Source organism: Neolamprologus brichardi, chromosome 12, assembly GCF_056152115.1.
Source record: "Neolamprologus brichardi isolate AB-2024 chromosome 12, ASM5615211v1, whole genome shotgun sequence".
NCBI lineage: Eukaryota > Metazoa > Chordata > Actinopteri > Cichliformes > Cichlidae > Neolamprologus > Neolamprologus brichardi.
In genome coordinates, this window is record NC_142115.1 from 13,167,889 (window position 1) to 13,182,081 (window position 14,193).

At 43.6% G+C, this 14,193-nt stretch overlaps 1 protein-coding gene across 5 annotated transcripts in view; it reads right to left on the reverse strand.

Annotated features, from left to right (window-relative positions):
• Nucleotides 1-2,322: 2,322 nt before the first annotated feature.
• mvb12bb (multivesicular body subunit 12Bb) overlaps nt 2,323-14,193 on the reverse strand; it is a 35,372-nt gene continuing 23,501 nt past the window's right edge. For 4 of the 5 annotated variants that reach the window (XM_035913076.2, XM_035913077.2, XM_035913075.2 and 1 more), the window contains exons 8-10: nt 7,716-7,774; nt 7,241-7,300; nt 2,776-3,648 (exon numbers count right to left, since the gene is read on the reverse strand). In XM_035913076.2, coding sequence (XP_035768969.2) covers nt 3,607-3,648; nt 7,241-7,300; nt 7,716-7,774 — 161 coding nt within the window. In that variant the 3' untranslated portion in view covers nt 2,776-3,606. Of the gene's footprint in view, nt 2,514-2,775; nt 3,649-7,240; nt 7,301-7,715; nt 7,775-14,193 lie in introns of those variants that run through there. The other variant, XR_004844035.2, reaches the window with a different exon arrangement.

The window sequence follows — 14,193 nt, forward strand, 5'->3', positions numbered from 1 at the left end:
CACAACGAACTGGTCAATTAGAGGAAAGCTCATTGAAATAGGGCCAGAGAACCGCCCGTTTATGTCTACTTGACACGAACAGTGGCAGCAGCCTCCCTTCATCTGTCCAGTCTGGTCCTTGTCCAAAGGGAGACTTAATTGTCCCGGGGAGGTTTTGGAAAGCTCTGGACGGTGTATTGAGCCTTTGATCTGACTTGAAAAGAGCTAATTGATTTCTGTGTTACAGGCAGCGTTAGAGGAAAGGGAGGGGGGAGAGAAAAAAAAAAGATGCTTTCTGGTCATTTCACAACATGTGCCGAAATAACTGAGAGAAAAAAAAAGAGAGAGAAAAGAGGCCGGGAGGGGGTGAAGAGAGAGATCACCTCACACCCGACTACACCCTTGCTCAATTACAATAATTTGACTCACATGGGCTGGCCGACCACGGCAGAGGGAGCGGCGAGGAGAGCTGCTCTGGGAGATCACTCACCTTGCCTCTAGCTGAGGTACGGAAAGACAGATTTGATGTGCGGCTTCCCTCTGAGTGCAGCTCGGGGGCTTGTTAAGGTGGCGGCACAGAGAAGACCACACGTCTAACCTCTTGCTTTCAGTCTCAGTGGGGCACTCTAAAACCTGATGATGTCATCATGGAACAAAGAAACAAGAGGCTGACAGAAGTAAGCAGTAAAAAAGTACAACCCGAGCATCTTTATTTCTTAGATTACACTTACTCATTAATTTCCCTACATGCTTTTGCTGCCCATGAAGGAAAAGCAGAGGTTTGGGCTTTTGAATAAACTCTGTGCTGAAAGTATGAGGTCAGCAAAGATAATGCTGGAGCTCTGCATCTTCTGGTAATGTGATTCGATGCGTCACCTGCTTAAGATAGTCCACTTTGGGTCCATCTTGGTTCTGAGTGTGCTTTGACAGGCCTCCTGCCTTTACTGCTTCACCTCACTCAGTCTCTGGTCACCACAGCTCAGGGGGAAACAGAGCTGTCAGAGGCAGAGTGGCAGTCTAAGCCTGTCTTAACACAGCACCTCAAACCACCTCATAAATACAGGCTTCCTTTTCCAATTTCCAAGCGGCCCATCCAGCTCTGTCTACATGCTTGCTCACTGCTCCATGTCATGCACCGGGGTGTGAGTTTAAAAATGACCATGGGACATCTGGTCGACTCACAGAGGGTGGGGCTTTGATGTGCTGCTCTGCAGCTCAGTTCAACTTTAGCTGAGCCAAATCCTCCAGGCAGTGCAAAGCTATTGACTGAGAAGCCTTAAGTAGGTCTGGTAGGTCAGAGATAACTAAGGAGTTCAGGTGCCTTGAAACAGATTTGTCACGTGTGAAAAGCTTAGAGACAGCAGCTCCTAACTATTGCACCTTCATCTAAAAACCAGTGCGGTCCAAAGGCAGGTCGTTTCATCATTTCTCATATCATGAAGCCGAGCAAAAGGAGGAGTGAAAACATGTGAGGCTGTTTTTTGATGGACAGCACTCTCGAGGCTGGTCTTTGCCCTGCCTTTGCCCATCTGGAGCTTTCAGCTACAAGACCTCTTTTACCATGAAAGCAAAACTAGTGATAGGCTTCATCTAAACGTGCACATCTGGCCTCCACGAGTAACATCTCACTCTGCCTGCTGTCCATCTCCTGAAACAAAACCTTGTGACACTGAGAAAAACAGAGAAAGTGCAGTTTCTGCAAATTAGGAGCTGCATGTTTCAAAGCTGGCAGTATTCAAAAGTTCTGTAATACCCAGCACTTCTAATGAAAATCCTATGATGAAAAGGAGATTTGCTGGGGACTTTTTCCAGTCAAACTTGGCACTTTGGTGAATATATATATGTATGTATTCAGCTCTGGGCCACAATGGAGTCTGAGGCGCTCTGCTGGACAAACTATGTGATGACAGCATTTCTAAATTAGCCATTTTTTTTCCTCAGCATGATGTTTTCTAGATTAAAGTTTTCAGACTTGCACATATCTGAAACTGGTTCCAGTTTTAATGTTATAAACCCATTAAAATAGCTCTACAGATGTCCTGGTCGAATAGCAGAAGGGTATGAATGAGACTGACTCTTAAACTGCAGTACCCACGGTCATTCTAATCAATCAGTTTGCTTACAAGTCTTCTATAATAATGCTCCATGGCACAGAAATAAGATATTTGCTATCTGTCATTTTTTAAATTACTAGTTAAAAAATAATATTTAGTTAAAACAAAAAATATAAAAAAAAACTTGGCAGGGGATTAATTATTATAAGCACTATTAATATCAAATTAATCAAATACTTCATTGTTCACATACATTAATGATCACCTTTGCTTGTAAAGTGTAAGTGTTAATCTGAAAACGTACGGTGAACTGTATATGTGCACTTTATACGCAGCGGGGGACGGGGCTGTTACCGTGCTTACATAAGTGTCACCTCTTCATGAAGAAAGCGGTCGTCTGTGCAGAGGAGTCCTCTGAACAGAGCAGTCAAAGCAAACGCTCACACGGAGACATCACCTGTTGTGTGCTATGCTGGACACCTGCAAATATCAGAAGTCTTCAGTAATTCTGAATGCAAAAGTTCACAATGCAGTATGATTAGCACTATAAGACTCTAATTACCAACAGCGACATTTATCTATTCACGACTTTCTGATACTAATTACCCCTGCACAAATGTGAGAATGGATTCTTTCGCAATTTAATTAGTTGCAAATTACACACGAAGAAAAAGGAGACAAGTTATGTCTCAGTACTCAAGTGTAAATTCTGCTTCTAAATTTGACCTCTATGTGGCAGCAGGGTGTTGTTTAGTTTATTTAAAAAAAAAAAAGATAAACAAATAATTTCATGTAGGTTTGTTTTTAATGCTTTGAATATTAAGAAAAAAAATGTGCAAATAAATATTACAATATTTGAAAATCAGCTTTAGAAAACCCTCGAATTGATTTTCCTAACCAGTTTCCTGTAGCAAACTGCAGCTGGGTGAATATATATGGCATCTGAAACTGTTCTCGGTGACTCAGTGGAGGAGTCACTGCTGACGTGGGTGGGCGCCTGGGGTAAGCGCTCCCGTGTCCCAAGGCTCTGCTCATTCTTGCAGCGCGCTGCTCATGATAAACCTCTTGACGGAAAGATGCTTCTGCTGGGAAATGAACGTTAGACTGGCCTTTTCGTGTGTGATGAAGCTGCCTCTCTGTTTCACTCCGACTGCTACTTACTGTCATCATGTACCCGTTACCCTGATGAGCAATATGTGAGTCACAGCTAACATACTTTTATGAATGAATCTATTTAGGAATACTAACTAGAAAAGATTAACTTTGACCGTGATGGGTGAAATAAGACAAAATGCAAATTTAGAAAAGTAACCTTCATGAAAAATAAATTATTTTGTCAAATTTATTGTGCACAGTTGTAGCAACTATTTAAAATATTCAAAGTATTGAATTATTTAAATACAATCCATCATCCCAGTATCTCCATAAGGGCTATTTTTCCCCTTTTTTTAAAATTACACAATTGAAAATTGTGGTGTAATTTGATAGTTCATGATTGTTCTGAATAATCCCCTTTGTCCGTCTGTACTCTCTCAGTCGCTGCGACTCAGCTGAGACGAGGCTCGGTGACAAGTTACAGAACAATGCTTCGCTCTGTGCTGAAGTTGTACTGAAACTGCAAAGAGAAGAAGAAGACAAAGAGGTACACACACTGTTCATAAACAGATTAAAAACATCACCAACAATTACATCAAGCAGCAAATCCACCAAAAATCAAATGTTACAGTCAAACATTTTCCTAACTATAAACTAAAAAACAAACTGATTTAACATTAAAGAATAATTTGCTACTTTCCCCAAAGACTGAGAAACTAAACAGAACCACTGCCCCCTTGTGGCTTGGCATGGGCAAGGCTAGAAATAAAGTGAGAGCCTGAAACACGGTTGACTTCTGTGGAGTTAACGACAGGAAATGCTTCATTTTTTTGTTTTGTTTCAAAAATTTTATGCATGTTTATTATTTAAATTAGTTTTTCCAAAAAAATCAAAATCCAACTGAGTAGAATTAAAATTTTAGTGCCACAAACCTGTGATGTCATGTTTAAAAAAACATAACACTGAATGTCAAAGACTGTTTTTGGCCTTGATATGGAAACGCTACAGACTGACATTAATGAATAGCTCTGCGAAGGTGTGGTTTATAAATTTAAACGTTTTCATTCAGTCAGTTTTCGGAGCCACTCAATCTCTAGCTTCGATTAACCATCATAAAAAAATGACTGCAGAGCTTCTGGGGGTGATGTGCACATGTTAAATTTGTGGTGGCTGTGGTGTGTGATCTGGGAAAAAAAAGCCAAAAACAATAACACTGTTGGCCCTAAATTATTAAACGACATCTCTGAAATACTGGAAGTTTTCATGATTTTGTTTGTGAGCGCTTTCTGGAAACTTTTGCACCAAAAGCTGTGCCCACTCCACCAAGTTCGACAGCTGTTATTACTGCGACGCAGCACTAGGTGATGCTGTATGATCACTCAAATAAGTTTCTCCAACTGACTCCACAGAGCCACAATGGCTGAAATCGGCTTCTCCGGATTCAAAGCACCACCTTTCCTCATTTTCATCTACTTGAGGGGGGAATCTGCAACTTACCCAAAAGCTGTCACATATCACAAGCCCGTTATTTGCGAAAAGAAATTCTGCCTTCCCCCACTTCACCGCCACCAACACCACACAAAAATTCAGTCTCTAACATCTGGCACAGTAAATAAATATTCCTGCGTGTACGTGTGTGAGTGTGGATGATGGATGGGGGAATGGGGTGTTATCAGGGAGAGCATGTATCAATGTCTGCCAGTTTTACACACAGGCTGACAGGACAGTGACACACTAGAACATGGGCGGCAGTCACCCAGACGAGCCGGGCTTCATTTCCTGTCCCTGCTCCACTGCCAAAAATATGTGACATGTTGTCTTCATTAATTCCACCTCTATTTGGAGCTCTCCCTCTCACATACCCCCTGTACACTACTGTCCTGCCATACATTCACATGGAAACGCACAGTCACGCAAACATAAGCAGGAAGAGAAGCACACACACGCACACACACACACACACCCAACTCCCCACAAGCACTGAAAACTAATCATACATAGGTGCTAATGAAAATCTTGTCATGTGTGGATACACACTTCTTTTCCACCCTAACGTACTCCCTCTGAAAATCATTAGCCAGCCGCCAACAACATTTTTCAGCAGAGCAAACTACATAAAGACGTCACTTTAAATCGCTTACTAATTAACACTTAAAAAGACACAAATTAGATATGCGTGGCTAAAAGCAATTATAATATCCGCAAGTTTTGCGAGTCATTTGGGAAATGAAAAGAATGCCTAATTGCTGGAACCAACATCATCTGAGACATGGCTTAAGTGATGCCTGTTAGGAAATGGTCTTATCTACAACTGTGGCTGTGATTACAACAGTTTTCCTCAATTACATGTGCATATGTAGAATTCTGGAAAGCGCATCTCTTCCATGAATCTATAATTTTAAAGGGATTTAAAAAGGAGGCAATTAGGTTCTGTGCAGAAAGCGCCTCCAGTTTCTGAATAAGGGAGGAAAAAAAAGAGAAGGAGCCCTACAGTGAGGCACGGACAGTGACCTCTTCTGGACAAGAGAAGAAGAAATCTACTTCCAGCTGAGGGACAATTAGATCCAAAACAGCTGCCTTTTTTTGTCTTGTTTTGTTTTATACAACCACGAATAAAGTTCTGCTTCTTTAGCAGCCTGGAGAAAAGAAAGACAAGAAAAGAAAAGAAAACGGTGGATATTAAATTAATAATGTAGCACAGACCCGGAAAAAAAAAAGGAGAAAATTTACAGACAGGATGTTTTCCAGCGTGTTTGCGAGAATATCACAGACTACGTTTCCACCCCCCCACCCCCTCCTTTGTCCTGCAGATATCATTGTGGGGTAATAATAAGAGGAGAGAAGTAAAAATAACACAATGGTGAGGGATGTTTCCACTTGGAAACTAATTATCAAGCTAAGCTGTGACTTCATCCTCATCAGCCTGGCCCCACCATTAATCTTGTGCTGTCGTCCACTTCACTAAATCTTGTGTGTTACACTATCTCACATTTACTTCATCAGCTCCAGCGCGGCTGTAATTAATGATTTCTCATGCCCTTCCCTTCTCTTCCCCAGCTCAGCTCACCATGTGTCCTCCTGCTAATCACACTCTCGGAGAAGAAAGGAAGGAGGAGGAGGAGAGGAGGAAGGATGAGAAGAGGGGAGAGGAAGAAGGGGGGGGGAGAAAAGAACATATAGGATGAGCAGTCAGGCTGTCTCCAACCCGGACACACACACACACACACTCACATACACATATATGTACATGCCATTAATACCTGTGCTGACAATGAGCTTCATTCAGATGACCATATGACAAGATGGCGACTCTGTGTGATTTGGATAGTATATGACAGAAGACAGAGGCAGAGTGCAGAACAGACACCCGGTTTGATGAGGGAGTGTTTGCTCTGTAACACATCTCAAACCCAACAGCACCTGTTCTTTTACAGTGGTCTGTCACTTCCTGGCAGTTCTGATACCGAGATACCGTGCTAATGAGAGAGAAGGGGGGTTGTCACTCTCTTTAAAGCACACGCACGCACACCTACACACATTCGCACGCGCACGCTCGCTCACACAAAGACATAGCGGCTCTCTTTTTCTTTGCCATCACAAACACGTGAGCTCCAAAGAAGGAGCTGCTGCACACAGCTGATCTGCTTCATACGAATGCCTGTAGGCTACAGTGTTTCATCAGAAATGTGGAAGGGCTTTGTGGCGCTTTCCACTCACTCGGCGTGATCTCTTAACTTTTTATTTATTTATCTTTAACTGCAAAGCTGATTGGAAACTTAAAAAGTTTATGTGACCGGAAAAAGGCTCCTTAAGATGTACGGCGCTGCTTGCGAGATTCTCGATTGAGCTGTGTGAGAGGTGGGTGGGGGTGGGGGTGGGGTGGGGGGGGGAGAGTAGAATTGGGGGAATATAAGTCAAGTGTTTTGGAACAGGATACGAAGCTTTTAAGAAAGAATGGCTGCCTAGCTTGGCCGTGCTTTTATTCAATTGGGGCTTAGTGGAGCCAACAGGGCCTCGCTGTCTCAGACACTTAATTACAACCCCAAGACCGTTTGCTTTGCATTCTGGGCCAGCGGCGTCAGCGGCAGCCGAGCATTGCAGCCTCTACTCACTTCCTCCTCGATGTCTGCCAGGGATTTGATCGTAATGCCCATTAAATTGACTTGCTGCATCTGAAATCAAAAGCAGGGGAGAGGAGGAGGGAGAAGGAGAAGGGGGAAGAAAGAAAAAAACACACAAGAAACATGGCGGTTAGGCTCATGGCTAAGTAAGCATGCTTAAAATCTTTAATCCTCTCCCTCTCTGTGTCAATACAAACGGGGCTATAGTGACAACCACCGCCAGCCAGCCAAATGGACTGCATTGAGCCAGCTCTGCCTGACTGCACGCATTCATCACTCAGTCTGGAGGAAAGGAAAAGGAAAGAATAGGGAGAAAAAAAGGCGAAGAAAGGAAGAAAAGGACAGAACTAGTGTTCACCTGAAGAGAGTTTGTAGGAAAAATCATCGGCACCTTCATAAGAAATCATTTTGCAGTTTGTCACTAGAGCCACGAAACCTTTTGATTTATTTATTTGTTTTTTTTTACCTCTTTGGGGATTTTTTGCGAAAACTTCTCCGAGATCACAAAGGGCACATCATCCAAAGCTGCAAAAAAAACAAAAAACAAAGTTGAAGTCTGACTTTTATACATAAACATATTACTCCCCACTCTTGATCCCAAGAATCTCCACGAGACTAAACGTGGGATTATAAAAACAGCAAAGCTATCAACATCCCCAGCCACCCTGACACCTCCCTTCCTTCCGTCTACGGAGAGAAGATGAAAGGCTTTTTTTTTTTTAATTCTCCACTGTATTTGAGCACCTCCACTCTCTCTCCTCCAACCCAGCCCTTTCCCAGCCCTCTTCCAGTTTAATTACTCTTGATTATTCCCGATTCCGTCTTGTCTGAGAGATGTTCACCTCCGAAACAAAGACACACTCACACTAGGCACAGAAAAGCGGAAAGAAGAGAGACAAAACATTCACCAGATATCAAATTTGCATGAAAATAAGCCGCACTGTTCAGCTGGCAAAAAAAGTGGATTGAAATGAGGACTTGCCAAGAGCGTGGTGGTATAATTAGCATTTGACCAAACAAACGAGCTTCAACAGAGCTATAATTAAGCAGGCCTGTAATTAAGTGTATGCCCTTTATCATAATGATCGTGGTTAAAATGGTGTGATGGCTGCCAGTTGATTATTAATGGTGTAACCCCGTCCTGCATGCATCCTGCACTGGAATCAAGGTGTCACGACTGTCAGGCTAGAGAGCAGCCCTTTGTTTATAAAATACATTAGGGCCCAAATTAACACAGGGTGACAAGAGACACAAAGCCTCTCGTTTCCAGACTGAAGGGAAAACTGCAGCTGCTCGGCTTCATTAGAAAACTCCCAAATCTGGAGGCACAAAACTTGCTGCAGTCGACTTCAACGCGAGCCCCAAATATCAAGAGGCCAAGCTTCCAACTGGTGTTCTTTCACCCGCAGTCCATCAGGCGCTGGCACAGGAAACGGAACTCATAAACGTAAGCCAGAGCTGTTCATGAGTCATCGTTTTGGGGGTGGAAGGGATGGGGGGGCTGAAACTCCTTTTGGCCTTTTCCTGTTCACACAGCAATATCTGAAAATTATGAAATTCTAAAATATCCCTCACTTTGACACTTATGCGAGTTGCTTTCCTTTCCTTTTTTTTTCTAGGTTATTACACAGATCCACGGTTTGGCACTTTCCGCACAAGTGCAGCACAATGTGATCTTTGTAATCAAAGCGTGACCCGCGCCCTGCGTGACCGCAGGAAAGCTCGCTCACTTCCTCGGATTCCAATCATCTCCCGTAGTAAAAAGTGCAGCAGTAGCAAGACCGTGATAGCCGTTTTGTACTTAAACACAGCGGCGTTTGCCCCTGTGCTGCTGTTCTCCATGAGTCCCTGTTTCCCCTGCCTATCCCAGCCCAGAGCGCTCCTGCTGATTCCAACTCTCTCTCTCGGGTAAATAAAGGTAAAAAAGTTCTGTGTATATAATTGCAAAAATAACAGACTAATTTGGAATTGTTACACTAATTAGCACTTAACAAAGCTAGCACTTCTGTGGTACAGTTAACACATGATTCCCGAAGGAGACACAAACACAGTCTTAAGGCGTCACAAGCCTTTGTTGAAAAATGTCATGTGAGTCCACACCATAAATTTGAGCTGATTGACGTTAGATGAAGAGTTCATGCATTATCAAAATGATTGCACTTCAGGAAAGTCGGTGGAACACCAAAGTTATTCCTCCTCTGTGCACCACCATTCAATTTTCTGGTAACAAATCCAATATTTAGAATAGTTCAGACTGGTTCAAAATCAAGAGACATTACTATCAAGCAAGCAATGTCACAAGTAGGTCTTATAGGTGCTAGGAGTAAAAACACATTGAGCCCGATCTCATCTGCCTGCAGCGGTTTCGAATGCGTTGCTATTTGAAGCAGAGGGCAACTAGGTAGGCATGATGGCTTGTTCAAGCTCGGGACTACAAGTGAATAAACATGCACTCTGTTGCTGGGAGTACCAACGCCAGGCACAAGTAGGCAGGGAGAATACATCTGAATCAATAGCCAGCAATGGGAAGCGTAGATTGTAGCTGCTGATGGATCTGCGTGGCACAGACAGATGAATGGACAGTGCTGAAGGCCAGAGAGTTTCTTTATTGCTCAAGGATTACATTTAAAACCAGATCCCACTTTGTATTCCTCTTCCATCTATACCAGAGAGGCTATCTTACATCCAGACAAATGGAAAAGCACGGGTGGTGACTTGGTGGTAAGGAATGGATGCTGTACTGAGGAGAAATCTGAAGGTGCAAAGGGCAAAAATAATGTAAATCCAATCTTCTGAGCAGGAATCCCAGTATGAAGCATGTTCTAGCTGCTTAAATGGCCCCGCTACACTCCATTAACTCATGAGTGCATTGCAGTGCGGGGAACTGGGCAGTTATTTGGCATTTGGAGCCTGTCAGTATATTCAGCACAAAAACATCTGGAAGGAATTTTGGCATAGCGTCTAAGATGATGATGGTGATGGTGATGATGATGATGATGATGATGATGGTGGCAGTGAACACAGAGGTGGTGTTAAGTAAGGAGGACCCTGCGGATTGAGTGATTGTAGTGTAAAGAACGAAGTCAGCACAGGCCCCGTGTGGATCATCGCCTTATTAATGGCTCCGTCAGGTGCGATGAGCAATGGCTGCATTGTCATCTCCAGCCCCTGGGCACAGATGAATGGCTGTTTCAGGGCGGGAAGGGCTCCCTCGTACGCTGGGCTGAGCACTAATCCCTCACTCTTCCATTGTTGGATGCACTGTCACCCAGGATTTCAGCAGCGCCATACATTGCATTTCCAGGGCTCTAACAAACATGGCCGCGTGCAACGCAAGCGGCGGCATACCCACAGACACACGCACACGAACACATAAACCACACCGAGTTGTGCTCCGACACTGACTGATGGAAAAATATGCGTGGGTGATCGAGCATACCCCATATTACCTGAACCACAACTGGAGAGTCGCACTTTAGGAATGTTGATGAACTTTTATTTTACACTTCACTAATTCAGCAGAATTGCATTGATCTCTGTCTAGTATGATTACTTGGGTGAATCTGTCTCGCAGCTGAATTGGAGAGGGGGTGGGGGCGGGGAGGCGGAATCAGGGCGATTATGCGAAAAGTGCAAATGAACGTCTTTTACAAGTTTTTACTCGTGATCGAGCTGCCATCTTTTGTTTTGTGTCACAAAATAATCTGAAAATAGAAATAATAATTTTAAAGAAAAAAGGTTAAAGCTTTATCTGGTGGCTGCTGCATTTCATATGCCAAACAATTGGATGCTGCTTTTTTCTCTGTGTGTAGCCAGAGCTAGACATGGCACTGCCTCCCCTGTCGGTGCGACTCTCAATTTGAGTTGGATTTTTTATGCAGACCATGGAAATGCTATTCTAGCTGCTGCAGACCCTGCTCTCTGTCACCTCTGCAGATAATGGTGAGTAGATGAACAGAGAGCTGGAGGAGGACCCCCTATGCCCACTCACAGCCCTTAGCCTGAGTCTGACATGAGAAATAGTGCCCAGGCCTGACAGCATCTCGGAGACATATTGTAGTTTATTTTGTCGCCCGGGCTTGCCATCTGTGCCATTCCAATAGAGGGTGTGTGTTCAGGCTGCTGCAAGAGAGAGGGCGCGAGGCTCTGGGTCCCTCAGTAGCTCTGCAGCCACGGCAGGTCATTAGTCAAATTGCCTAATGAGAGAGAATACAAATGGCCCCCTACCCTGACAGGAGGAATTTTGGAGGTGTCAGAGCTCCTGACCCGTGCTATGAGAACAGATGATAGCGAGTTGCTATTTTCAGATTCTTTTAATGACTATGGCTCTATGAAACCCATTCTTTTTCTTTTATCTTTTTTTTTCTCCTCCTACTTTTTCAACCCCTCTAGACAGATGAGTGAAAAAAAACTTTGCAATAGCGGAAATGTAACTTTTTAAATTATTAAAATGTTTACCGGGGAGTCGATTAACATTCTAAAAAAGAGCGTAAAACGCTGATATTAAAATAGATCCCGCGCTGAAGTGATGTTGAGGGTTTCTGATAATCTATTTTTATTTTCTTTCTGCCGGCTGTGTGAAGTTTGTTTCCGCAGCGGTCTCACGGCAGCAGTGTGTGCGAGCTTCTCTCGCAATTCTCCCGACAGTCAGTCAGTTAGTTTATACTGAAATATTAATTTCATTTCGTCCTAACGCTTAAAAAACGTAAACAAGCTTAAAAGGTTTCTGAAGCACTAAGAGTGCGCCGCATAAGATCCAGTGGATTGAATGCATTTATAGTTGCATGCTACAGGCTGCTACAGAGTTCAGGAATCGTGGAAGGAAAGCGTCGAGGGAGTGGAGAGAAACTGCACCATTTTTTTAAAACTCAGTCTTTGTCCACTTGACTGCTTATTTTGATCTTTAATCCATTAAATTAAGTAAAACAGTTACTTTCCTAACATATGCAGCGTATAAATAGAATGAGATATGAAATTGGCTTTATAGTCAAACTGGAAGCAGAGCTGCAACTGAGATTTTCGTGACAAGAACCAAAAAGTAACGAGACAGACTGCCAAAACTAGCAACAGACTCAAATGGAGTCTGAATAAACTGCTTTATTGTTGAATTCACCAGTGTTAAAATTTTGCTCTTTGTTACCAGAGGGGTGCAAAACGACATGCTTATGTAGAATGACCCACTTATTTTTCCATCTGTGACAAGCAGTCCTTGAAATCTGGTTGTGGGTAGGGAGCCAGCCGACAGCCTCAGTCGGGCGCTGGTCCATCAGTCTTCCAGAAAGTGGGCAGAGCCAGCAACACTTACGGTGCCTTGGCCACAAACACCGCTGCATAACGCAGAGCGCTCTGAGGGGGTGCGTACATGTGTGATAACTTCTCAAGACCGAGCCTGTATATGTAGCACTGGCTATTTAGCGTGAAGCACCGAGGCTGTTCGGTCACTTGGTTTAAAACCTGTTTTAGTCATTCCTCTAAAGCACTTAATGCTAGAGAAGTACAGAGAGAACCCTCCTTGCTGGCTGGGCTGAACTCTCATGAAATTAAATGGACAATCAGATTTTAATCAGCAGCACAGTGTGTTTTAAGACACTGCCATGGCATTGGCATTGATCCCTAGCTGTGGCTGCTGGTAAATGTGCAGCAGAATGTGTGTATAAATGGGGTACGCCTCTCTGGACAAGTGTAAAAGCTGGCAGAGGGCTGACAGTAAATTGCATGTGCCGGATGGGACACAGCAGAAGGCACAATTACACAAATCCCCTCTTAATTAGCGGTTCTGTGGGCAAACTAACCCGTAATGATGCGAGGGATGTGGTGAGCCCCAGAAATCCTAACAAGAAACACTCACCAGCACTGGAGACTTGGTCATATGGCCCCAGCTCCCCTGAAGTATCGACTGACGCGTGATCTGTTTTGATCAGTGCAGCTGCAGGAGATGATTCCCATGTAGCCCTGCTCCTCCACAACCCCCAAGCCCTTGCTGAGCTACTTGCCCTCTGGACTGTGGGTAAAGCAGCAGGCCCTATGTGGTTGTGGGTGGTATTATTAAGTTCTCCATGCTCACAGTACCAAGCAATGTAAAGTGGCATCTCACACAGTGAGTAATGAACTGTGCCAGAGCGGAAGCAGGAGGGATGACAGCCAAAGAGGCCTCCTTGGCAGCCACTAACCTGGGCATCCACCAATTTATCATCCCCTAGAACCAATCCACCAATGCTGCACTGCCATTTGTCATTAATTATGCTAATAAGGACACCATTACTCTCCTGATGAAACAGGAGACTGTTATTAGTATAATGCATTTACAGTCTGATACATATTCACTTGCTTATTACTTTTACAGTGTGAGGATGAGTGGACTTTGAAAAGAGATATTTTGCAGCACCTAAATAAAAGTGCTGTTACGTTTGAGCCTGGAACTTCTCTGTACACGCTAATGGACTATTGCAAAACGACAAGCCAGCCGTTTCATAATAATGCAATATTCCCTGCGCCTGGCCCCAATCTATGCAAGCACACGGATGTGTTTGAACCTTTTCACAGCAGACTTTCATGGTTTTAAGCAAACCAGTGTGAGCAGAGTCATTTAATATAGCTTCTGGGAACCCCAGATGCCCTTTTCCAAAACGACTTCATTCCCAGAATCTCATTGTGCTTTCTAAATCACACCACAGTATGTATTAGAAGATCATTAATTACAAACTTAACAAGTCAGCAGAGCCATTAAAAGATCTTTAAGGCATATTTGACCATAAATCTCCTTAAACTATATTTAATGACTGGATTTTTGTGAAATATTTTTTATCAAGTTCTAATTAGATGTGTGATAACAAACCCTGCTGTACATGGGGCAAATGAGGGAGCCGTGACAGGCCCATCCATTGAGCCTGTCCACGTCTGGACACTGAAACTAATGGAGCACTGCTTCTATCTCAGGGATGGAT